This window comes from Leptonychotes weddellii, chromosome X (genome assembly GCF_054177405.1).
Source record: "Leptonychotes weddellii isolate Sample4059 chromosome X, ASM5417740v2, whole genome shotgun sequence".
Classification (NCBI taxonomy): Eukaryota; Metazoa; Chordata; class Mammalia; order Carnivora; family Phocidae; genus Leptonychotes; species Leptonychotes weddellii.
Window position 1 is genome coordinate 54245786 of NC_138385.1, and position 23954 is coordinate 54269739.

The following is a 23954-nucleotide window of genomic DNA, read 5'->3' on the forward strand; positions in this document are numbered from 1 at the left end:
GGGGGAATTGGTTGGCCCGGTGATGGGTATTAAGGAGGGCACGTACTGCATGGAGCACTGGGTGTTATACGAAAACAATGGATCATGGATCACCACATCAAAAACTAATGATGTATTGTATGGTGACTAACATAATAAAATTTAAATAAAACAAAACAAACAAAAACAAAAAACAAAATTGTATACAGTAAAGGGATAAAAAGAGTGAGAGATGCAAACTAAGAAATAGACTCTTAACTATTGAGAACAAAGTGATGGTTACCAGAGGGAAGATGGATGGGGGAATGGGTTAAAAAATGTGTTGGGGATCGAGGAGTGCACTTATGATGAGCATTGGGTCTTGTATGAAAGTGTTGAATCAGTATATTGTACACCTGAAATTGATAGTACACTGTATGTTAACTAACTGGAATTAAAATAAAACTTTCAAAAAATAGAACAAAATAAAACATTTTTCTCCTCACTACCTTATTGGAATAAGCAGATGGCAGCCTAACCACAGACCTCGGTTTACTTATCTTAGAAATCAGGGGGATAGTAAAAATTAAACTACCAAACTATCCTCCTTGTTCTTCTCTACTCTTGTCCCATAAAGGCAGTTTATTATCAGTGTTAATCTTCCAATTAGATTTAAAGAGTATTTTTCTAAGAATAGTAAGGAATGGTTCTAGTTTAATAGGAAGCTTCTGTTATCTCTCTCCCTGCTCTCCCGGTCTGACTTTTCACTTAAATTTCGCCTCAGTCATCTCAGAATTGGAAATAAATAGCTTAAAATTTATGTGTTCCTGGGAATGGTTTTCTTAAAATGTTCTTGTTGAAATTTTTTTTCATAACTTTTGGTTAGGAGAACAGGGAGAGTATGCAAACCAGTATGTCTCATTCTGTGCTGTAAATGGGTTAAATAAAAGTGCTGAGGTCTTGATCCCTTCATCTTGTAGAAGTACAAGCGGGGTCTGAGGTAGCTGGGTCACCTCCAGAAATGAGTAGCCTCTTCCGTTTTCTCCTGGTATGTTAGGTATGTTAGGTAAACATTATTGTTTTTCATGTATTTCACAAGGTGAAAATGTTTAGAAAGAATTGGGGCATGTCGTGAACTTAAAAGCGGATAGGGCAGGCTGTGGGTTCCAAATGACAAATTGGTCCAGGCACTGCTATAGAAGCTTGGGTTCTATCAGTCAACAAAATGCACTCATGGAGCTTAACATTCTACTACTAGAACTACATAGATACATAATACTTTAATGATATTGCTACTTTTCTTTATAAAACTGCAGTGTATCTTGATGCAAATATGGTGGTTAAATATATATTTAGAAAAATGTGCTTCAAGAAATTAGGGGTAAAGTTGTTGCTTTTTATTTGTTTGTATTTCTTTTTGCGTTACCTTGTAAGCATTTTGTGATATCCAGAGTGGATATTAAGGAGTGGCTTTGATTGATTAATTTACTGTTTCTTATCAGATATATAAGGACAAAGTTATAACAGAAGTAATAGTTAATCCATGTGGATGTTGAAATAAGAATATCCAACATAAAATACCAGTTTGTAAGTTTTAATTACATATTCAGGGTATTTATTAACTGGAGTTATAAACCCTTATTTTCTGAATCAGTTTTTATTTTTTTAGACATTACTGTATTTTCATTATATCTAATAGGATCAAAATTAGAATGGAATCTTTTGCACAGAAATTATCACCTATCCTAAGCTTTGGGATTTCTTACCTAGCTGCCACGTTTTTACTAACTTTATGCTAGCATTTTTTTATTGCTAACATTTTCACTTTCCTTAAATTACCTCTAGTATATTTGGGTAACCATTACTGAAGTTATGTGCAATCTGTGGAACTGCAGAATTCCCTAAATGCGTTTGTTATTTGCCAGTTGTAGAGAGGAGTTTAGTTAACATTGGCTTCATAAGCTGTTTATCAGTTGCCCCAAGACCATCCTCAGGTTCAGTGATTCACAAGACAGCATGTAGTCATATTCAGGTCTATGATTTATTACAATGAAAGGGTAGAAAGCAAAATCAGCAAAGGGAAAAAGCAGATGGGGCAGAGTCCAGAGGAAACCAGGCATAACCTTCTAAGAGTCTTCTCCCAATGGAGTCACCTAAGATGTACTAATTTCTCCAGAAATAAGTTGTGATAATATATATAAAGTGTCATCTAACAAAGAAGCTCATTAGAGACTAAGTATCTAAGTTTTATGTGCTTTAAACACACTGTCTGTCTGGCTCTTACCAAATCTCAGACTCCCAGAAAGGAAACGGGGGTTCAGAACAAACCACATTGTACAATCTAGGCACAGTGAGCCATTCTTATCAGGGAAAGTTTTATAATAGTACAAGGAGCTATGTACCATTCAAGTGCGCAGACAACAGCCTAGGGCCAGCCTTGCAAAGGAAGCTTTCTAAGGTGAAATTTCAGTTGATTCTTAAAGGATAGTGAAGCATAAAAAGAAGTTTGCCAAGTAAAGAAGGGGAGAAAATAATATAAGGCATTCAAGGAAAGGTATGGATTCTTGCAAATATGTGACATGTTTAGGCAGTAGTTAATTGTGGTTTGAATATCAATACATAATGAGCTCTCTATAAGTAATGGAAATCACCAGGACCCAGACACAAAGGAACTGATCATTTATTTATTTAGTTAGTTAGTTTTATTTATTTATTTGACAGAGAGAGACACAGCGAGAGAGGGAACACAAGCAGGGGGAGTGGGGGAGGGAGAAGCAGGCTTCCCGTTGAGCAGGGAGCCCGATGCTGGGCTTAATCCCAGTACCCTGGGACCATGACCTGAGCTGAAGGCAGACGCTTAATGACAGCCACCCAGGTGCCCGGGAACTGATAATTTAAACAGTAATTTCAAGAAGGTATGCTGTGAAAGCCTTAGGGATATGCTAGTCTTCAGACTAGCAACTTTGGTTTTCACCTACCCAGGGATAGGTTACAAGGCCTTGAGCCCTGTATAAGGTGGAGAGTTCTTTGAACCCAGATTAAAGCTGAATCTCTTCAAAGGGTACGTAGACCATTGAAGAATAGGGTAGAAGAAAAATTTGCCCATCCATCCAGGGAGATGTCAGGGAAGCTTATCTGTTTCACCCTGGTCTCTGGGTTGAGAAAAATAGTTTCCTTGGATTCATAATCATGGGCTTACATAGGTTATGATTTGAATTTATGTTACTTAGTCTAAAAATCTCAAGCTGATGGGGCTCCTGGGTGGCTCAGTCAACTGAATGATCAACTCTTGATTTCATCTCAGGTCATGATCTCAGGGTTGTGGGAACAAGTCCCGGGTCGGGCTCTTCCCTCAGCAGGGAGTCTGCTGGAGATTCTCTTTCTTCTCTCCCTTTGCCCCTCTCCCCCATGCTCGCGCCCTCTCTCTCTTTCTCAAATAAATAAATAAATCTTTAAGAATTATATAATAAATAAATAAAGATCTCAAGCTGCAGTACCTCAAAAGTAATCCTGGATTGTTGATCCCCTGGAGCACCTGGCAGAAACAGATGCAGAGTAAGTGTGGAGATGTATGATCTCTACCCAGGATTCTCACATATTACAGCTACACTGAAAGTGAAATGAAAATAAAAATGATAGAATACCTGAGGAAACAATTAACTTTAGAAAAAGTTAGCAGCAAAATAAGTTAGCAGTCAGCCTGGCAAAAGTTAACACACAAAACAAACAGCATAATTAGATTCTTAAGGGCCTCCAATAATAGAAATATTTGATAAAGACTGTATTATGTTTAAAGTGATAATTTTAAAAATCAACAGTGTAAGTTTATGCCAGAAAATTTAAAACTTAGATGAAGTAGACGATATTCTAGAAAAATATAACAAAATTGAGTGTTCATTTGACAGTAGCCAAAAATTAGAAATAATCTAAATATCTGTGAGACTAATGAGATGTTTATAATGTCTATGAGGAGAGCTAATAAATGATGGTATATTTGTGCAGAATTCTACATAGCAGTTAGAGTGATTGAATAAGTCTCACTTTGAGTGAAAAATGAAAAACTACATTTAATGAAAAAGTAAGTCATAGAAAGATACAGCCTGCTTACATACAGTTTGAAAACATGAATGGTAATGTACAGTTTAAGGATACATGTGTAGTAAAAATATAAAACATACACAGAAATAGTAAATACAGAATTTAGGATTTTATTTTATTTATTTTGATACATAATAAATTTTATTTTGTTCTTTTACATTTTTTAGTATAATTGACACAATATTACATTAGTTCCAAGTGTACAACCTAGTTATTGGACAAGTTTATGCATTATGCTATATTCACCACAAGTGTAGCTACCATCTGTCCTGTTACATTGCTGTTACAATATCATTGACTTTTATTGACAATATCATGTGCCTTTTATTCCCATGACTTAGTTTGTTCTCTGTATTTATAGGTCTGATTCTGCTTTTTGTTTGTTTATTCATTTGTTTTGCTTTGTATTGTTTTTAGATTCCCATGACTTACTCATTCCATAACTGGAGGCCTGTATCTCCCTCTCCCCTTCACCCATTTTTCCCAAACCCCCACTCCCTCCCCTCTGGCAGCCATCAGTTTTTTCTCTCTATAGGTCTGATCCTGCTTTTCGTTTGTTTATTCATTTTTTAAAATTCCATTTATGAGTGGAATCATATGGTATTTATCTTTCTCAGTCTGACTTATTTCACATAGCTTAATACCCTCTAAACCGAGAGATTATTAGAACTTAGGATTTTAGATATCTCTCAGAAAGATGGGAGGGAAAGAAGATAATGAGATTGGGTATGGTCACATATTAGGTGTCAATTGCATCAGAAGCAGATTTAGCAAGTGGTAAAATTTAATGAAGGTGGGATGTGGGAACATGGCTATTCACCATATTCTGTATACTTTTGTGAATATGTATACTTTTGTAAAATATATATAACAAAAATATGGAAAAATTTAAAATACATTAAAAAGCAATTGAGGGAAGGTACAAAAACAGGTAAACCTTATGTTCCTAATTTTGAATTGAACTGTTTATGTTTAGATATTTAATAGATTATTTTGTGTTACTTTCTTTTCAGAGTTTGTGGAGAAAATAACAAAACGATTTAATATGATATGGTCATTCTGGGATCAATCACTTTTTGTTTTCCAGAATTCTGTTATGACTGTGAAATATTTCCTGCCCCTAAGATCTTTTCTCTCTTGATCTCTGAATCAGTCTATTTCTCTTCCCTCCCTCTTCTCCTCCCTACCTCTGTCTGTCTCTCTTTGGTTCTCTAGGTCTTTTTCTGTCCTAGTCCCTATCTCTTGGGGTTTGTGTTGGGAGTTACACACTCTCAGTGCCTGGAGCAGGGGCAGGCTTTGTCTCTTAGGGTCTCTGTTTTTCGAGCCCCCTGCTCCTAGGCACTGTTTCTCATAGTTGTACTTTCTCAGGGTCTTTCTCTTGCTTACTCTCTTACTTGGTGTGCATGCCTCCTCCCCTCAATGTTTTTCTTCCTTTACATTCATTTGTGCCTGTTTGTATGTGTCCCACTCCCTGTCTTTCTCTCCTCCTAGAGTTGGGTTTGTCCCCTCTACTACACTGCCCACCTTGTGTCTTTTCTGCACAGTAAAGCTCTCCCTTTCCTGGGGTAGTCTTTTTTTCTCTTCTTGAAAGAGGGTGCCCTCCTTCCCCCTTCTCCCCTCTTCCCTTCTCTTCCCTCCCCTTTCCCCCCTTCCTCCTATTTCTCTTGGTCTCTTAATCCTTCTCTCTGGATCTTTGAGTTTCTTTTCTTATTTGCCTACTTACTTATGTTTCATTTATTTTATTTAGGTAAAGCTACTTCCTCTTCTAATCCAAGCAGCCCAGCTCCAGACTGGTACAAAGATTTTGTTACAGATGCTGATGCTGAGGTTTTAGAACATTCTGGAAAAATGGTACTTCTCTTTGAAATTCTTCGAATGGCAGAGGAAATTGGTGATAAAGTGTAAGTTTCTTCTATTTTTATTATATAAATGAACCTTTTTATAACCTTTCTATTGTTTAAACAATTTATTTGAAAGAAATCTGTTTTGTTTTCTTCCTTTCTGAAGATGTAATTTCTTTAGTAGTGTAGTGATAGACAACTCTCTTCCTTCTAAGCCACTAGTTCTGAGTACATAGTCTGGTTACTTCTTCAGTGCTGTTTTCCCTTTCTGGCTGTTGCACCTTGAACTTATTTCTTTGAGCCAGGTCTCTAGTGGATATCTATATTTCACCATCTTTAAAAATTATTTTTCAATCCATGCAGTGTGGTTCCTACTTTATTGAGACTTTTTCCCCCTAAAGTCAATTAGTGACCTTTTAATCCCCAAATCTAGTGGATACCTCTGACTTTATTTCACCTCTTTGACTATTCTCTATCATATCTCCTTTGTTTTTGTTCTTGTTCTCATCCTTCAAATTACTGTTCGAAAAAAACATACTTTTAAAGTTTTGAACCAGACTTACTTTTTAGGTTGTTACAAGGTCCCAACATGTGTTCATAAAATATTTTTAAAATATATCTGTAGTTTTTTTTTTTTAAGATTTTATTTATTTATTTGATGGGGAGAGAGAGAGAGAATGTGAGCACAAACAGGGGGGAGTGGCAGGCAGAGGCAGAGGGAGAAGCAAGCTCCCCGCAGAGCAGGGGGAGCCCAATGTGGGACTCGATCCCAGGACCCCGGGATCATGACCTGAGCTGAAGGCAGTCGCTTAACCAGCTGAGCCACCCAGCCGCCCTCTGTGATTCTTCTATTTTTTTATTTTATTTATTTATTTATTTTAAAGATTTTATCCATTCGACAGAGAGAGACACAGCAAGAGAGGGAATACAAACAGGGGGAGTGGGAGAGGGAGAAGCAGGCTTCCCGCCGAGTGGGGAGCCCGATGCGGGGCTCGATCCCAGTACCCCGGGATCACGACCTGAGCCGAAGGCAGGCGCTTAACGACTGAGCGACCCAGGCGCCCCTCTGTGACTCTTTTAATAACAGTTTAATATAAGACTTAAATTAAACGTTTTATCTTAAAGAAGTTTCAAACTTAGTTCCTTTAACTTTCCTGGGAAGAGGTAGATCCACTATTAATATAATTACTATACCATCTTTTAATATACTTCTACTATTTACACATTCTAATATTCTTGTATGTTTTTCACTGGATAGTGAGTTTGAAGACACAGACTGTTTCATTATTTTTTGTTAACCATTATGCCTTGCACTTAGTAAGTACTCACTAAAATTTATTTTTGTTGTATATTGCCACTTTTTAAATACAGAAACAAGTGGTTCAGATAAGGGATGATGTTGGCCTGGAATGGAGTTGGTAGTATTGGAGGTAAAGGATATGTTTTGGAATAGAAACAACAGGATTTGGTACATTAATGCAGGGCAGTAAGAATGTGAGAGTAGTCAGAGATGACTCTCAGGCTTCCAGATTCAGTGGCTGGTGGATCCTGGTGTTACTTACTAAAATGGAGAACAGTAGGGAAGAACTAAGTTTATTAGAGGTAGTAAAGAGTTCTGCTCTGGCCATGTTAAGTTTGAGAGGCCTATTAGATATCCATGAGAGATGCAAGTAGAAAGTGGGTATTTGAATTCAGAGTTCCTAAAAGTTCAGGAGAGATTATTGCTGTGACGTGCTCATGCTTTTTTTCTGCTATCAACTTAGGTAGTTTAAAATTAATTTTTTTTGGGTACCATACAAAAATTTAAGAGTGTGGAAGGGATTTTAGTGGTCTTTTAATTTCCTCACCAGTGCAAGAAGCTCCTCTACCATATTCATCATAGATGTTCTCCTGACCTCTCCCATGATAGAACATTTGCAATTTCAGAGGGATACCTACAGTTGAATACTTCACATTTTTAGAAATCATATCCTTATCTTTAGTTTATACTTTATCCCTATAGCTGTTTTCCTTATGGTTTAAAATTGAACATACCTACTGCCTTTTTTAAGACTCATATAGTGATTTTTTTAAGTTCTGAGTCCAACTGATAGACATTATCAGTGTTAGGACTATAAAACTATTCATTTCCATAACTGTGATTACCACTATTTTTTATTTGTCCAACATTTCCTTGTGGAAATTTTCAAACATAAAAAAAAAGCAGAAAGAATTTTATAGTGAATACCCATATACCTGTCACCTAGAATCTATACTATATTCTATATTTTATTGTACTTTCTTTATTACATATCTGTTTATCTATCCATCTTATTTTCCTGATGCCTTTCAATGTAGGTTGCAGACATCAGTACTACTGTTTCAGTTGTCTCCTCTTCAAAAAATGGTGGGTTTATCTCTCTTGTCACTTTTAGCTTTTCTTCTGAGTTCATTGATCTGTTCTTTGTATGGCATAATTTCAATCCTGACCATATGGTCTTGAACATACTTCAGTTTTTTAGCACCCATCTCAAAATATGGTCATAGTAAACAAAATACTTCAGCTGAGTTTTGATTAACACAGAGTTACAGTGAAGCTGGTTCTTGTTTATTCAGGACCCTGTACTTCCATTCATGCAATCCGATAGAGAGGTTTTCTAACATCTAAATAACACTGTTGGTTCATATTAAACATACGGTCAACTGAGACTCTTTTTTTTTTTTTTTTTTTTTTTTAAGAAGAACTGGTGTCAAATCAGATTCATCTATTCTCTATTTGTGCAGTTGATCTTTTGACCCACGTGAAAACTTGATATTTCATAGGGTAAGAGATAAATGAATTTTAGTGATTTTTTAGCCAGTGGTGTGTTGATAAATGTTTGACAACTGACTCTTCAAAAAATGATAACAGAGAAAGCAAAGAAGCACATAGAGCCCTAATTTGTAACATTTGCTGATATCCTTGGTAAAATACTCCCACTGTGGCCAATCTTAAGCTACTAACAGTCGTGGGAAAAAATGCTAACAATCCACTTTCCTGTTTCAAGCAAGTTACAGCTAATTCCAGTACACTACTAGTTTTAGCCCAGCCCTTCTGACTTATTTTCTGTCATTTAAGTATTAAATTTTGATTGAATTGTAATTTCCAGATTTTTTGGTATGTATGAATTTGATTTGTATTGCTTCTGTATTTTCATATGGGTCATTAATAAAATGGATAAAGCCAAAATAGTTTATACAAGGATGAAAATTATTACCAGTCAGGGCATAGTTGTTCATGTTATCTGCAACTAGAAAAAGTTAAGAGATAACCATTAGTATGTAGCCACTTAGTTCTAATAACATCTTTTTCATAGATTTTTCTGAGCTCAGTGGTTCCCAGAACCAGCCTTAATGTGGACTCAAGTCACCCTTTTTCCAGAACAGTACCCCAAATCTCAGATTAATTCCAATTAAATAAATAATAAGTATTTCTAAGAATTTAAATTTCCCAGTTATAGGAACTGCCAAAAACCTTAATTTGTAGCTCAAAAAGAATTGATTAAATAAAGTGTTTGATTCTAGGAAAAATAATCAGTCTATTGAGGGATCAAGACTGTTGGTCATTTACACTGAGTACTAGGAATACATTCATTTCCTTACCAGTATTCTAGGAATACCAACTGCGAGACAGTAGACCCCCATAGTGCAGAGTTTAGGAAGTCATACAATAGCCAAAGCACATGTTAAAAGCTCCCAACAGCTGTTTCATAACTTGAGTTGTTTTTTTCAGTTCTACTAAATCTGAAGACTTCGAGCAATGAGTGTTGAAGGATCTTCTGGAGTCATAAAAGTATCTTTCTCCTAGAGTACAGCTTTCAGAATCAAATAAAACCAAACAATATGCTTGGACAGGTGTCTAGTTCCTTGTATACTGACCTACTTTGTTTGCATATATAAGGGAGAGAACGAGCCCTCCTTTATCCTTTATTCTCTTTCTAGATTTTTTTCATTTCCTGTGTATAATTGTGTCCACTTCTCACCAATGGGATAGATGAGACCAGTGGTTTTCAAACTGTTTTTCAGAACCCATGAAAGTTGGTGAAAAGAGAAGGCTAGAGCAGAAGCTGAGGGGCCAGGGACACTTTTATCTTCTCCCCCAAGGCCTAAAGCACCCTGCTTTGTTTGTTTATTTGTTTAAAAAAATTTTTTTAATATTTTTTTTAAGATTTTTTATTTATTTATCAGAGAGAGAGAGAGACAGAGGCAGGCAGGGGGAGAAGCAGGCTCCTTGCTGAGCAAGGAGCCCGATGTGGGACTCAATCCCAGGACCCTGGGATCATGACCTGAGCCGAAGGCAGATGCTTAACCGACTGAGCCACCCAGGGTTCCTGTTTAAAAAGATTTTTTTATTTGAGAGAGAGAGAGAGCATAAGTGGGGTGTGGGTGGGAGGTGGGGCAGAGGGAGAGGGAATCTCAAGCAGACTCCCAGCTGAGCGTAGAGCCCGACCTGGGGCTGTATCTCACGACCCTGAGGTCGTGACCTGAGCCAAAATCAGAGTCAGACACTTAACCAACTGAGCTACCCAGGTGCCCTTTATTTATTTATTTACTTATTTACTATTTTATATATATATATATATATATTAAAGTTTTTATTTAAATTCCAGTTAGTTAACATACAGTGTAATGTATAATGTTAGTTTCATGTTAAATAGATGATGGGGATTAAAGAGTGCACTTGTGATGAGTACCAGGTGTTGTATGGAAGTGCTGAATCAGTATACTGTACACCTGAAATTATTTTTAGTTTCATTTTAATACCACGTAAGACTTTATGTGAACATTTTAATAACACTTAAGACTTTATGTGAACAAATAGTTTTCATGGCTCAAAACAGGAGTTAGGGAACTACTGGGATGGAGAATCAGGAATCTGCAGACATATTTGAAATGGAACAACAAAGTGTTTTAGAATGTGTACAAGTCTAAAATTACTCAAATTCTTTTAATAGTTAACATTTTTTCTCATATTCTTTAAATAGTTTCTTTTGTACACCAGAAGTTTTTAATTTTGATGAAATCCACTTCATCAACTTTTTTTTCCCATAGATCATACTTTTGGTGTTATGTCTCAGAATTGGCTAACCCCAAGTTATGAGGATTTTCTTCTTGCATTTTTCTAAACATTCTACAGTTTTACATTTTGAAATCAGATTTATATTCCATTTTGAATTATTTTTTCTATAAAGTGTGAGGTTTAAGCCAAAGTTCATTTTTTTTTTTTGCATATGGATGTTGAATTTTGCCAAGACCATTGTTGAAAAGATTATCTTTTTTCCACTGAATTGCCTTTGCCTCCTTGTGAAAAGCCATTTAGCTAACTATATATTGTGTGGCTCTACATCTGAACTCTGTATTCTGTACCATCAATATGTGCTTGTCCCTTAATCAGTACTACACCATTCTGATTACTCTAGCTTTTTAAGTGTTGAAATCATGTAGAGTTAGGTCTCCAACTTTTTCTCTTTCAAAGTTGTTTTGGCTACTCTGTGTGTTCAGCATTCTCATATAAACTTTATAGAATCAGCTCGTTAATTTCTCAAAAATCCTACTGTGGTTTTGATTAGAATTGTGTTGAATTTGTAAGTCAATTTGGGAAGAAGTGATATCTTTACTATGTGACCCTTCTAATCCATTAACACTAATCCATTTTTTTAGCCTTGTTTTCAGCCAGTCTCTCATATCTCTGGACTTGATTGAAGATTTTCTTGAATTGGCCAGTAGGGAAAAGACAGAAGATAAAGATAAACCTCTTATTTATAAAGGTGAGTTACAAACATTTCTATATCATAATTTTTGGAACCTTCATTTAAACGTATTATACAAACATTTTAACAATAAAAGAAAAAATACTCCCCAGACACACAACTTTAATATATCTATTTTTTCTGTACATTCTTCTTGTCCTTATCTATATATATATGGCCTTTATTGTTGCAATTGCAACATGAAATAAGATTTTTTGTTCTTTTTTTTTTAAGATTTTTTAAAAAATTTATCTGAGGGAGATAGTGAGAGCAGGAACACAAGCAGGGGGAGAGGGAGAGGGTGAAGCAGGCTTCCTGTGGAGCAGGGAGCCCGATGTGGGGCTCGATCCCAGGACCCTGGGATTGTGACCTGAGCTGAAGGCAGATGCTTAACGACTGACCCACCCAGGTGCCCCAAGAGTTTTTGTTCTTATAAAGAGCTTTATTGAGATAATTCACATATAATGCAGTTCATCCATTTTAAGTGAACAATTCAGTGGTTTTTAGTATTTTCATAGAGTTCTGCAACTGTCACCACAATTTTCAGCCTTTTTAATCACCACCAAAGAAACCCTGTACCCTTTAGCTATTACCCTCCTACCCCTGCCTTCCACCTCTTTAGATCTTAAGCAATCACTAATGAAACTACTTTCTGTTTCTACAGATTGACCTATTCTGAAACTTTCATATAAATGGATTCATATAATATGTGGTCTTTTGTGACTGGCTTCTTTCACGTAGTATGTTTTCAAAGTTCTTCCATGTTGTAGCATGTGTCAGTACTTCATTCATTAGGCCATAAAGATCTAGTAATATTCCATTGTATGGATAATACCCACATTTTGATTATCCATTTATTCATTCACAGATATCTGGGTTGTTTTCATTTTCTGACTGTTCTGACTAGTGCTGTGATAAATATTTGTATGCAAGTTGTTATTTAAACATCTGTTTTCACTTCTTTTGGATATATACTTAGGAATGGAATTATTGGGTCATATGGTAATTTTAACTTATTGAGGAACCACCAGACTGTTTTCCATACTGGCTGCACTATTTTACATTTCCACAAGCCGTATAAAAGGGTTCCAGTTTCTCCACATCTTCACCAGTACTTACTTTCTGTTTTGTTTTGTTTTGTTTTATTACAGGTATACCTCAGAGTTATTGCGGGTTTGGTTCCAGACCACTGCAATAATGTGAATACTTCAATAAAGGGAGTCAAATTAGTTTTTTTTGGTTTCCCAGTGCATATAAAAGTGCATACAAAAGTTATATTTACACTATTCTGTAGTCTGTTAAGTGTGCAATAGCATTATATCTAAAAAAAGTATATACTTTAATTAAAAAATACTTTATTGCTAAAAGACACCAACCATCATCTGAGTTTTCAGCAAGTTGTAATTTTTTTCTGGTGGAGGATTTTGCCATGGTGTTGGCATTTCAGTAATCTTCACAGCATCTTCACCAGGAGTAGATTCCACCTCAAGAAACCACTTTCTTTGCTCATCTGTAAGAGGCAACTCCTCATCTGTTCAAGTTTTATAATGACATTGTAGCAATTCAGTCCTCTCTTCAGGCTTCACTTCTAATTCTAGTTCTCTTGCTATTTCAACCACATCTGCAGTTACGTCCTCCTCTCAAAGTCATACATGAGGGTTGGATTCAACTTCTTCCAAACTCCTGTTAATGTTGATATTTTGAACTCTTCCCATGAATCACAAATGTTTTTAATAGCATGTAGAATGGTGAATCCTTTCCAGAAGGTTTTCAGTTTACTTTACCTAGATCCATCAGAGGAGTCACTATCTGTGTAAGTTTTGGTGAAAGTGAGTCCTCCTACTTTGTTTCTCTTCAACATTATTTTGGCTATTCTGGGTCCCTGGCAATTCCATATGAATTTTAGAATCACCTTGTAAATTTCTACAGAGAAATCAGCATAGGGATTCTGATTAAGATTCTGATAGGGATTACCTTGAATCTGTATTTCATTTTAGGAAGTATTGCCATCTTAACAATATTAAGTCTTCTGATCCATGAACATAGAACGTTTTAGCATTTGTTTAGGTCTTTAATTTTCTTTCACCAGTATTTTGTGGTTTTTAGTATATACATTTTAAATGTCATGTGTTAAATTTATTCTTACTTATTTTATTCTTTTTGATGGTATTGTAATAGAATTTTCTTAATTATATTTTTGGATTATTCCTTTTTTTTTTTTAATTTTTTTATTTATTTATTATTTATTTGAGAGAGAGAGAGAGAGAGAGAAACAGCATGAGAGGGGATAGGATCAGAGGGAGAAGCAAGCTCCCCGCTGAGCCGGGAGCCCGATGTGGGACTCGATCCCAGGATTCCGGGATCATGACCTGAGCCGAAGGCAGTCGCTTAACCAACTGAGCCACCCAGGCGCCCTATTTTTGGATTATTCCTTGCAAATGTTTAAAAAAATTGAGTTTTGTATATTAACTCATTTATTAGTCCTAATAGTTTTTAAGTGGATATTTATTTGTTTATTTATTTATTTATTTTGTTAGTCACTATACACTACTTCATTAGTTTGTGGTGTAGTGTTCCATAATTCATTGTTTGCATATAACACCCAGTGCTCATTGCTGTACATGCCCTCCTTAATACCAATCACTGGGCTAACCCATCCCCTACTGCCCTCCCCTCTGAAACCCTGTTTGTTTCCCAGAGTCCATAGTCTCTCATGGTTCATCTCTCCCTCTGATTTCCCCTCCTTCATTTTTCCCTTCCTTCTCCTAATGTCCTCCATGCTGTTCCTTATGTTCCACATATAAGTGAAACCATATGATAATTGTCTTTCTCTGCTTGACTTATTTCACTTAGCATAATCCCCTTCAGTTCCATCCATGTTGATGCAATTGGTGGGTATTCATCCTTTCTGATGGCTAATATTCCATTGTGTATATGGACCACATCTTCTTTATCCATTCGTCTGCTGAAGGGCATCTCAGCTCCTTCTACAGTTTGGCTATTGTGGGCATTGCTGCTATGAACATTAGGGTGCATGTGCCCCTTCTTTTCAGTACATCTGTATTTTTGGGTTAAATACCAATAACCAGTAACAGAATTGAAGCAATGATCAAAAACCTCCCAAAAAACAAGAGTCCAGGGCCTGATGGGTTCCCAGGGGAATTCTCCCAAACATTTAAAGAAGAAGTAATACCTATTCTTCTGAAGCTATTTTAAAAAATAGAAATGGAAGGAATACTTCCAAACTCATTCTATGAGGCCAGCATTACCTTGATCCCAAAACCAGGCAAAGACACCATCAAAAAGGAGAATTACAGACCAATATCCCTGATGAATATGGATGCCAAAATTCTCAACAAGATCCTAGGCAATAGGATCCAACAGTACATTAAAAAGATTATCCATCATGACCAGGTGGGATTTATTCCTGGGATGCAGGTTATGGTGTATAATTCTCTTTATATGTTGCTGGATTCTGTTCACTAGTATTTTGTTGAGGATTTGTGCATTCTTACACATAAGATATAACTAATTTTCAGTTTGCTTTCTTTTAATATCTTTGTCTGGTTTTGATAGGAGGCTAATACTGGCCTCATTTAATGAGTCAAGAAGTATTCCTTTTCCTGGTTTTTGAAAGAGTTTGGGAAGAATTGGTATGAGTTCTTTAAATGTTTGCCAAAATTTAGCACTGAAACCATCTGGACCTGGGTTTTTCTTGTGGGTAGTTTTTATCAGCAGCAGCAGCAATATTATAAAATACACATAACATAAAATTTAACATTTTGTCAGAGTGAAAAAGCAACCTATAGAATAGGAGAAAACATTTGCAAATCATCTATCTTGTAAGGGGTTAATATTCAGAATACATAAAGAACTACTATAATTCAACAACAAACAGATAACCTGATTCAGAAAATGGCTAGAAGATTCAAATAGACATATCTCTGAAGATAATATACAAATGACCTACAAGCACATGAAAATATGCCCAACATCATTAATCTTTAGAGAAACACAAATCAAAACCACAGTGAAATATAACCTCACACTATTAGAATGGCTACTGTCAAACAAATCCGTAAATAACAGGTTGGTGATGATGTGGAGAAATTGGAACATTGGTGCACTCTTGGTGGGAATGTAAAATGATACAACTACTGTGTAAATCAGTATGGCAGTTCCTCAGAAAATTAAAACTAGAATTATATGATCCAACAACACTACTTCTGGGTAAATACTCAAAAGAATTGAAAGCGTAGTCTTGAAAGAGATTTTTTTTTTTTTAAAGATTTTATTTATTTGACAGAGAGAGACACAGCAAGAGAGGGAACACAAGCAGGGGGAGTGGGAGAGGGAGGAGCAGGCTTCCCGCTGAGCAGGGAGCCCGATGCGGGGCTCGATCCCAGGACCCTGGGATCATGACCTGAGCCGAAGGCAGATGCTTAACGACTGAGCCACCCATGTGCCCCTTTAAAGAGATATTTGTACACTCATATTCATAGCCACATTATTCACAATAATGAAAAGGTAGAAATAATCCGAGTGTATGTTGGTGGGTGAATGGATAAACAGAAAGTGGTATATACACAATGGAGTATTTTTCAGCTCTTAAAAGGAAGGAAATCTCGTCACATGCTACAACCCTGAAGAAATAAACCAGCACAAAAGTGAAATAAACCACAAAAAAAGGTGAATACTGTGTGATTTCATTTACTTCACATATCTAAGGTAGTCAGATACACAGAGACAGAAAGTAGATCGGTGCTTACTGTGGGGAAGGAGAGAATGGGGAGTTGTGGTTTAGTGGATATAGAGTTTCAGTTTGCAAGTATAAAAAGTTCTGGAGATCTGTTAACACAACTGAACTATACACTTAAAATGGTTAAGATGGTAAATTTTATGGTATGTGGTTTTTTGGTTTTGTTTTTTTTTTTTAGTACAATATAAGAAGTTACATAGCCAGCTGCTAGTGGAGGTTGGGTAAAACAGGAGTTTGTTTTCTTCTGTTTTGCACCAAATCTTTCTGATTTATCTTTTATTAAAAATACAAATTTTAAAAAACTGATAAGAGATATGGGACAAGAAACTTAAAACTCCGTAATGATTTGTTTACTCTATAAGACAGATTTATATATAAAGTTAATGGACATTAAATTTAAAAAAATTTGATGAGTACCTACCAGCTGTTCTGCCAACGACTAGGAAACACAGTTGTAGTCCCTTTCTTTCTTTTTTTTTTTTTTTTAAAGATTTTATTTATTTATTTGACAGAGAGAGACACAGCGAGAGAGGGAACACAAGCAGGGGGAGTGGGAGAGGGAGAAGCAGGCTTCCCGCGGAGCAGGGAGCCCGATGTGGGGCTCGATCCCAGGATCCTGGGATCATGACCTGAGCCGAAGGCAGACGCTTAACGACTGAGCCACCCAGGCGCCCCTGTAGTCCCTTTCTTGAGGAGCTAATAGTCTAATGGTGAATACAGATGTTAAAGACAAAAAAATTAAATGTCCAGGAAATTGAGGGGCAATATTTCTGTGATTTAAGAAGTTGTTCTAATCTCTCTGCCTCAAACTATCTCAGACAACTCCTTAACCATATTTCCCCTAATCAGTCAATTAATTGGGGGAAAAAAGCCAAATTGGGAGGGGAGAGATAGGAAGGGAAACAGGTTTTTACCATTTTGGTCATTTTTAAGTGTATAGTTCTATGGCATTAAGTACACCCATATTACCATGCAACCATCACCACCATTTTAAAATTTTCACTTTTGCTGGGGAGCAAGTCTATGAAGCTCCTTATGTTGTCATACCAGAAGTCCCTCTCCCCATAAATTAAATTTTGTTTTTTTCACTGATTTCATAAACATTTTGATGTCACTCCATATATGATGTTCTGTCACTTTCAGCTCTATAATCATCTGTCCAGTAAAATCGTAATTTACTTAACTATTTCTCCATTATTATATATCAGGATTATTATATTCAATTTTTCACTATTACAGGTAGTCTACTGTAGGTGCCTTGATGAGAGTAGATTTTTAAAAATTTCTTCTGGTTAAATTTCCATGTAAAATGGTGATTTTAGGGTATACTATTTTCCTATTTGAGAATAATAATACAGTGTATGTTATGAATACTATTTACAGTACTCATATTTCTTTATCTAAATATTGAAGTTGAGGGGTGCCTGGCTGGCTCAGTTGGAAGAACATGCAACTCTTGATCTTGGGGTTGTGGGTTTGAGCCCCACATTGGGTGTAGAGATTACTTAAATAAATAAAACTTTAAAAATAAATACATAAATATTAAAGTTGACAGTTACCTTGTTACCAACAATATAAAGACTACATTTAGGTTTCCTTTTTTTTTTTTTTAAAGATTTTTTTATTTATTCATTTGACAGAGACACAGCGAGAGAGGGAACACAAGCAGAGGGAGGGGGAGAGGGAGAAGCAGGCTTCCCGCCGAGCAGGGAGCCCGATGCGGGGCTCGATCCCAGGACTCTGGGATCTTGACCTGAGCTGAAGGCAGACGCTTAACGACTGGGCCACCCAGGCGCCCCTTAGGTTTCCTTTCTAATAAAAGGGAATCTTTATTATTTATATCTTTTCTGTGGATAATTATGTAGTTATTTGAATGATCAGAATCCTGTTTTTCTTTTAACAGCTATTGAGATATAAGCCTATTTTTGATGAAGAAATACTTTCAAAAAGGAGGCTATAATTGTGGCCTTTTTTAAATTTGAAGTATATCTGACACACAGTACCCTATTCGTTTCAAGTGTACATCATAGTGATTTGATATTTTTATACATTATGAGATGACCTCCATGATAAGTCTAGTTACCATGTGTTTACTGCACAAAGTTATTACAATACTATTGGCCATGTTCTTTATGCTGTACATTACATACCATGACTTTATTTAATAGCTGGAAGTTTGTATCTCTTAATTCTGTTCACATTTTTTGCTCATTCCCTAACTCCTCCCCACTCTGGTAACCAACAGCTTGTTTCCTGTAACTATGAGTCTCTTTCTGTCTTTCTGTTTGTTAGATTCCACATATGAGTAAAATCATATAGTATTTGTCTTTCTCTGTCTTACTTATTTTGCTTAGCATAATACCTTCTAGGTCCATCCATGTTGTTGCCAGGTGGCAAGATCTCATCCTTGTTTATGGCTGAGTAATATTCCTCTGTGTGTGTGTGTGTGTGTGTGTGTGTGTGTGTTATTTTATTTTATTAGGTTGCTTCCATATCTTAGCTATTGTAAATAATGCTGCAGTGAAAATAGGGGTTAATATATCTCTTTGATTTGGTGTTTCCGTTTTCTTTGGAAAAATACCCCAAAGTGGAATATTGGATCATGGGGTAGTTCTATTCTAATTTTTTGAGGAACCTCCATAGTGGCTGCATCAATTTTACATTCCCACCAACAGTGTATAAAGGTTCCCTTTTTTCAACATCCTTGCTGACACTTGTTATTTTTTGTCTTTTTGATAATAGCTAATCTAAGCAGTGTGGAGTGATACCTTATTGTGGTTTTAATTTGCACTTTGCTGATGCCTAGTGATGTTGTGTATCTTTTCATGTGCCTGTTGGCCATCTTTATGTCGTCTTTGAAAAAATGTCTATTCAAGTCTTCTGCCCATTTTTAAATCATTTTATTTGGGTTTTTTGATATTAAGTTGTGTAAGTTCTTTATATGTTTTGGAATTGAACCCCTTATTGGGTTTATGATTTGCAAATATCTTCTCCCATTCAGTAGATTGCCATTTTGTTTTGTTGAAGGTTTTCTTCACTGCAAAAACTTTCTAATTTGATATAATCCCATTTGTTTATTTTAGCTTTCTTTGCCCTTGCTTGAGAAGACTGGTCCAAAAAAAAAATATTGCTAAAATGGATGTCAGTGAGCTTATTGCCTATGTTTTCTTCTGGGAGTTTTATTGTTTCAGGTCTTACATTCAAGTCTTTAAACCATTTTCAATTTATTTTTGTATATGGTGTAAGATAGTGGTCCAGTTTCATTCTTTTGCATGTAGCTGTTTAGTTTTCCCTACATCATTTATTGAAGAGGCTTTTTTCCCCCCATTGCATATTCTTGCCTCCTTTGGCATAGATTAATTTACCATATATGGATGGGTTTATTTATGGGCTATCTTATTCCATTGTTTTATGTATCTGCTTTTGCTCTAGTACCATAGTGTTTTGATGACTATATCTTTGTAGTATAGTTTGAGACCAGGGAGCATGATACCTCCAGCTTTATTCTTCTTTCTCAAGATTGCTTAGACTATTTGGCATATTTTGTGGTTCTATACAAATTTTAGGATTCTTTGTTCTAGTTCTGTGAAAAAATGTATTGTGATCTTTTCTTTTTTTGTCTGATGGTACCTGGAGTACTCTTGGAATATAGTGCTATTGTTTTTAATTTTAATTTTCTAATCCTGTTGATAATATTGGTAGTATTTTCTCTTATTGTACTCATTTTAAATATAATAATTTTTTAGGTAGGAAATAAAACCCTAATAACCTCCTGTGCAAGCTGTAGGCAGGTGGTATCTTTATTTTTAGACAGGTGCATTGGTTGCTTAGGTCACTGTAGTAATTGAAAAGGAACATTTGCTCTTTAGTTGATACCATACCATATACTATGTCATTGGTTTACTAAGACATTTACCTAGTAAAAAAGAGTAGAATTCCTTTTTTTTCCCAAGCAAAATCTTACATGGAATATTAGTACATTGGGCCTGGGTTGCTAAAGAAGTGAAGAGATCACTCCTCCTTCCCTAACTGGGGTTAAGAGTCACCACTAAGCCACTGCCTCATTAGCACACCTCAAATTAGCTGTTTACAGAACCCATAAAGTATTCCAGGGTTTATTTCATTTTGTAAGTATAGGGTACTTACCACGTGCAAGGCACAATCTAGATGCTAAGGATAAAGAAGCTAACAAAAAAAATATGTCCCTAACCTCCTAGAGGCTACATTTTTGTTAGGGAAGACCAATAAGAAACAAACAGGAAATGTATAGTTTAAAAATGCAATGGAGAAATAATGAAATACTTTAAAGGTGATAGGCAGTTTTGGGGGACAATATGTAAATTGATCGGGCAAGGCTTTACTGATGTCCCTCACAGAACTGGACATGTAGTAGGTCCATAGTAAATGTTTGCTGAATTGGCAGGGTAATACATTGCCCTTACCTGGATATTCTTTAGTTATTTTCCATAGAGAATCATGCTCTGGTGATGCATTTTTTATGTTCCCATTACGTTTAAGTGCTAGGTATACACTGGCACTTTTTAATCTTTATCACTACCCCCTTCTTTGTTTCTAAGGCCCCTCCTTATTGATATGTCTTTAACCTATATATGGGTAGTGTATATATGTATTCCTTGATTTGAGTATGGTTAAGTATAATGTTGGCTTAAATGGATTTTTCTGTTATCTATTATTAGTTATTAGTTCAATTCTGTGTTCTGGCAGTGCTTCATTATCTGAAAGACAAAGTACCAGAAAAGTTACATGAATTTATTTACTATCATGAATAAATGGAAAATGCCTATTTTACTATATACTTGTAGTACTATAATTACATTTTCCCCATCTTTAATGGGTAAAAACAATTATCATTGTTTTAATTTGTACTTTTTTGACCACTGGCAAGATTGAATATTTTTCCATATGGTTGTTAGTTTATATTTAATTTAATAAATTATCTTCAGCAAACATTTGTTTTAACTATTAGTTCAGTTTGTCCTTTGTATCACTACTACTACTACTACTGCTGTGTACTGGACACTGAACTAGGTTCAAGGGTATTACAGGAAATCATGTTATAGGGATGATCACATATAAATGTGCCCTAATAGAGACAGATATAATTTGATGTGGGATCTTGGATGATATTAAGTACTCAGTGAGCTTAATTACTGTGTGACAGGCACTGTTCTAAGGGATTTTTTTCCTTATATCAGCTCATTTAAAAAACAGTAGCCCTATACAATAGGTGCTCAGCTAGCTCCATTTTTAAAGATAAACACATTTTCACATTTTCTAAATGAAAATGCTAATAAATGGTGAACCTGGGATTTTTAAAAAAATCTATAATTTTGGTGACTAACCTGTGCTGACTTTATCACTTTTTAAGTGTTGGATTCATAGTACAGATTATTCATTTGTATTATCAGAGAAAGGTGAGTATGTTGAAATACTTTAAAAATATTAATACCATATTTAATTTATTTATGATTAGCATATTAACTTTAATAATTACCCTGTTAGGTGAGCAATTAATGGAAGTGTGACTCCAGCCTCTTTTTTATCCAACCATCTATCTCAAATTCTTTTTTCCTTAGCTGTGTATGCCTTTTTTTTTCCAATTGAAAGAAATAAAAATCACAAATAAATAAATAGACTTTCTTACCTACCAATTGCCAAATTTCCAGCAAGGAAATTACAAGTTTTCAGTATAAGTAAAGATACGGGTAAGTAATAAACATGTTGAAAAGCACCTTTTAAACTAAGTACTAAATTTAAATAAAAAGTTTGCTGAAAGATCTAAATCTCAGTTTTGTCAACTTCTTGTTTTTATGTTAAGATTCTAGGATGTGACTCTGGAGGGGAAATAGTAGTAGTATGTTTACAATTAAAAGAACTGGAATGGAAATTATAATAAAATATAAAAATATCATAAGTACTTAATTTGGTATTTTAGTTTTAATGTAAGTCTTGGGTAAATATTCACCTCACTGTCCAAAAGTTGATCAGTATCAACTTGTTAATAAGGGAGGAAACCTGGCCATTTACAGATTTAATTAAAAGCAAGCTTCATGAACATAATGCAGTTTAACCATATTCTTTTTACGGTTTTAAAGGTTTCTAATCAAGGAAATCTTTTAAGAAATTCACATGTAGATGAAATACTTTTTTTTTTCTTGTTATTTGTGGATTCCACATTTGTGAATTTGCCTTTCTGCTAAATTTATTTGTAACTCCAAAATCAATACTTGCGGTACTTCAGCAGTTATTCGCCAACACGTGCTGAGTGGCAAAATACTTGAGTTGCCTGAGAAACACACTTCCAGTCAAGGTGGGACAAGATGATACCTTCCTTCTTTCTTGTTTCAGTTCTGATCCGGTAAATAAGCTTCTGTTCCACAGCCTATTTAGTGTTATGGTCTTCACATTTTTGAGCTTTTTGGTGGCAATCTTTCGGTTTCAAGTGGCCTTCAGGCTGGCGTTTAAGTGTTGTCCAGTTTCCTAAGTACCAGGAGGCTGTGATGCACCTTACAGAGAACAGCAGCGGACAGGCTGGGTTCAGGAATGACTTACAGCACTGCTGGCCATGAGTTCAATGCAAACAAATCAACAACATATCAGTGCAAGTTGTCTCGTGGTGGCACCTCTGCCTTGTGGGCTCAGACCCTCTCCGTGTGCGGCTCCCAGTGATGAAATACTTTTTTAAAGTACCTTTGCTATTCAATATCTATTGGAAATAAATCTGTGGTGAATTTATTTGTTAATATAGTGAATTACACCTTGATTAAAAAAATTTATATTTTACTATGCAAATAAAATATATATAACCAGATTTTAAATGGTGAGCAGGGAAGAAAATCTGTTAATACTAGCAGAACAATATATATCAAATCTCTCTTTTCTTGTTAAATTTTCAGGTGAAGGGAAGTGGCTGCGAAACATTGACTATTACCGTTTAGATGGTTCTACTACTGCACAGTCAAGGAAAAAATGGGCTGAAGAATTTAATGATGAAACTAATGTGAGGTAGGAAACATTTTTTGTTTGCACAGAGAGTTTTTAAAAAATAATTTTTTTTTTTCTTTTCAAATTAGTATTTCATTTTATTTGAGTAAATATCCAGTAGTAGAATTATTGGATCATGTGGTACTTCTATTTTTAATTTTTTGAGGAATCTCCATACTGTTTTCCACAGTGGCTATACCAACTTACACAATGTTATAGAATCTTATATATCCTATGGCATTTTTTTTTTATTATTATTTTTTTATTCTTATGTTAATCCCCATACATTACGTCATTAGTTCTAGATGAAGTGTTCCATGATTCATTGTTCATGCACGACACCCAGTGCTCCATGCAGAACGTGCCCTCCTCAATACCCACCACCAGGCCAACCCATCCTCCCACCCCCCTCCCCTCTAGAACCCTCAGTTTGTTTTTCAGAGTTCATCATCTCTCATGGTTCGTCCACCCCTCCGATTTCCCCCGCTTCATTCCTCCCCTCCCGCTACCTTCTTCTTCTTTTTT

General features: G+C 35.6%; 1 protein-coding gene and 1 long non-coding RNA gene across 5 annotated transcripts in view; both read left to right on the forward strand.

The window, feature by feature from the left end:
• Positions 1-23954, forward strand: part of ATRX (ATRX chromatin remodeler) — a 269137-nt gene that overhangs the window by 200243 nt on the left and 44940 nt on the right. For all 4 annotated transcript variants that reach the window (XM_081808623.1, XM_081808624.1, XM_081808625.1 and 1 more), the window contains 3 exons: positions 5804-5957; positions 11577-11683; positions 23342-23450. In XM_081808623.1, the coding sequence (XP_081664749.1) occupies positions 5804-5957; positions 11577-11683; positions 23342-23450 (370 nt within the window). The remainder of the gene's footprint in view (positions 1-5803; positions 5958-11576; positions 11684-23341; positions 23451-23954) is intronic.
• On the forward strand, positions 17106-19271 carry LOC145717824 (uncharacterized). Its single transcript, XR_014141273.1, has 2 exons — positions 17106-18015; positions 18228-19271. It is a non-coding gene; the product is annotated as an uncharacterized LOC145717824 (long non-coding RNA).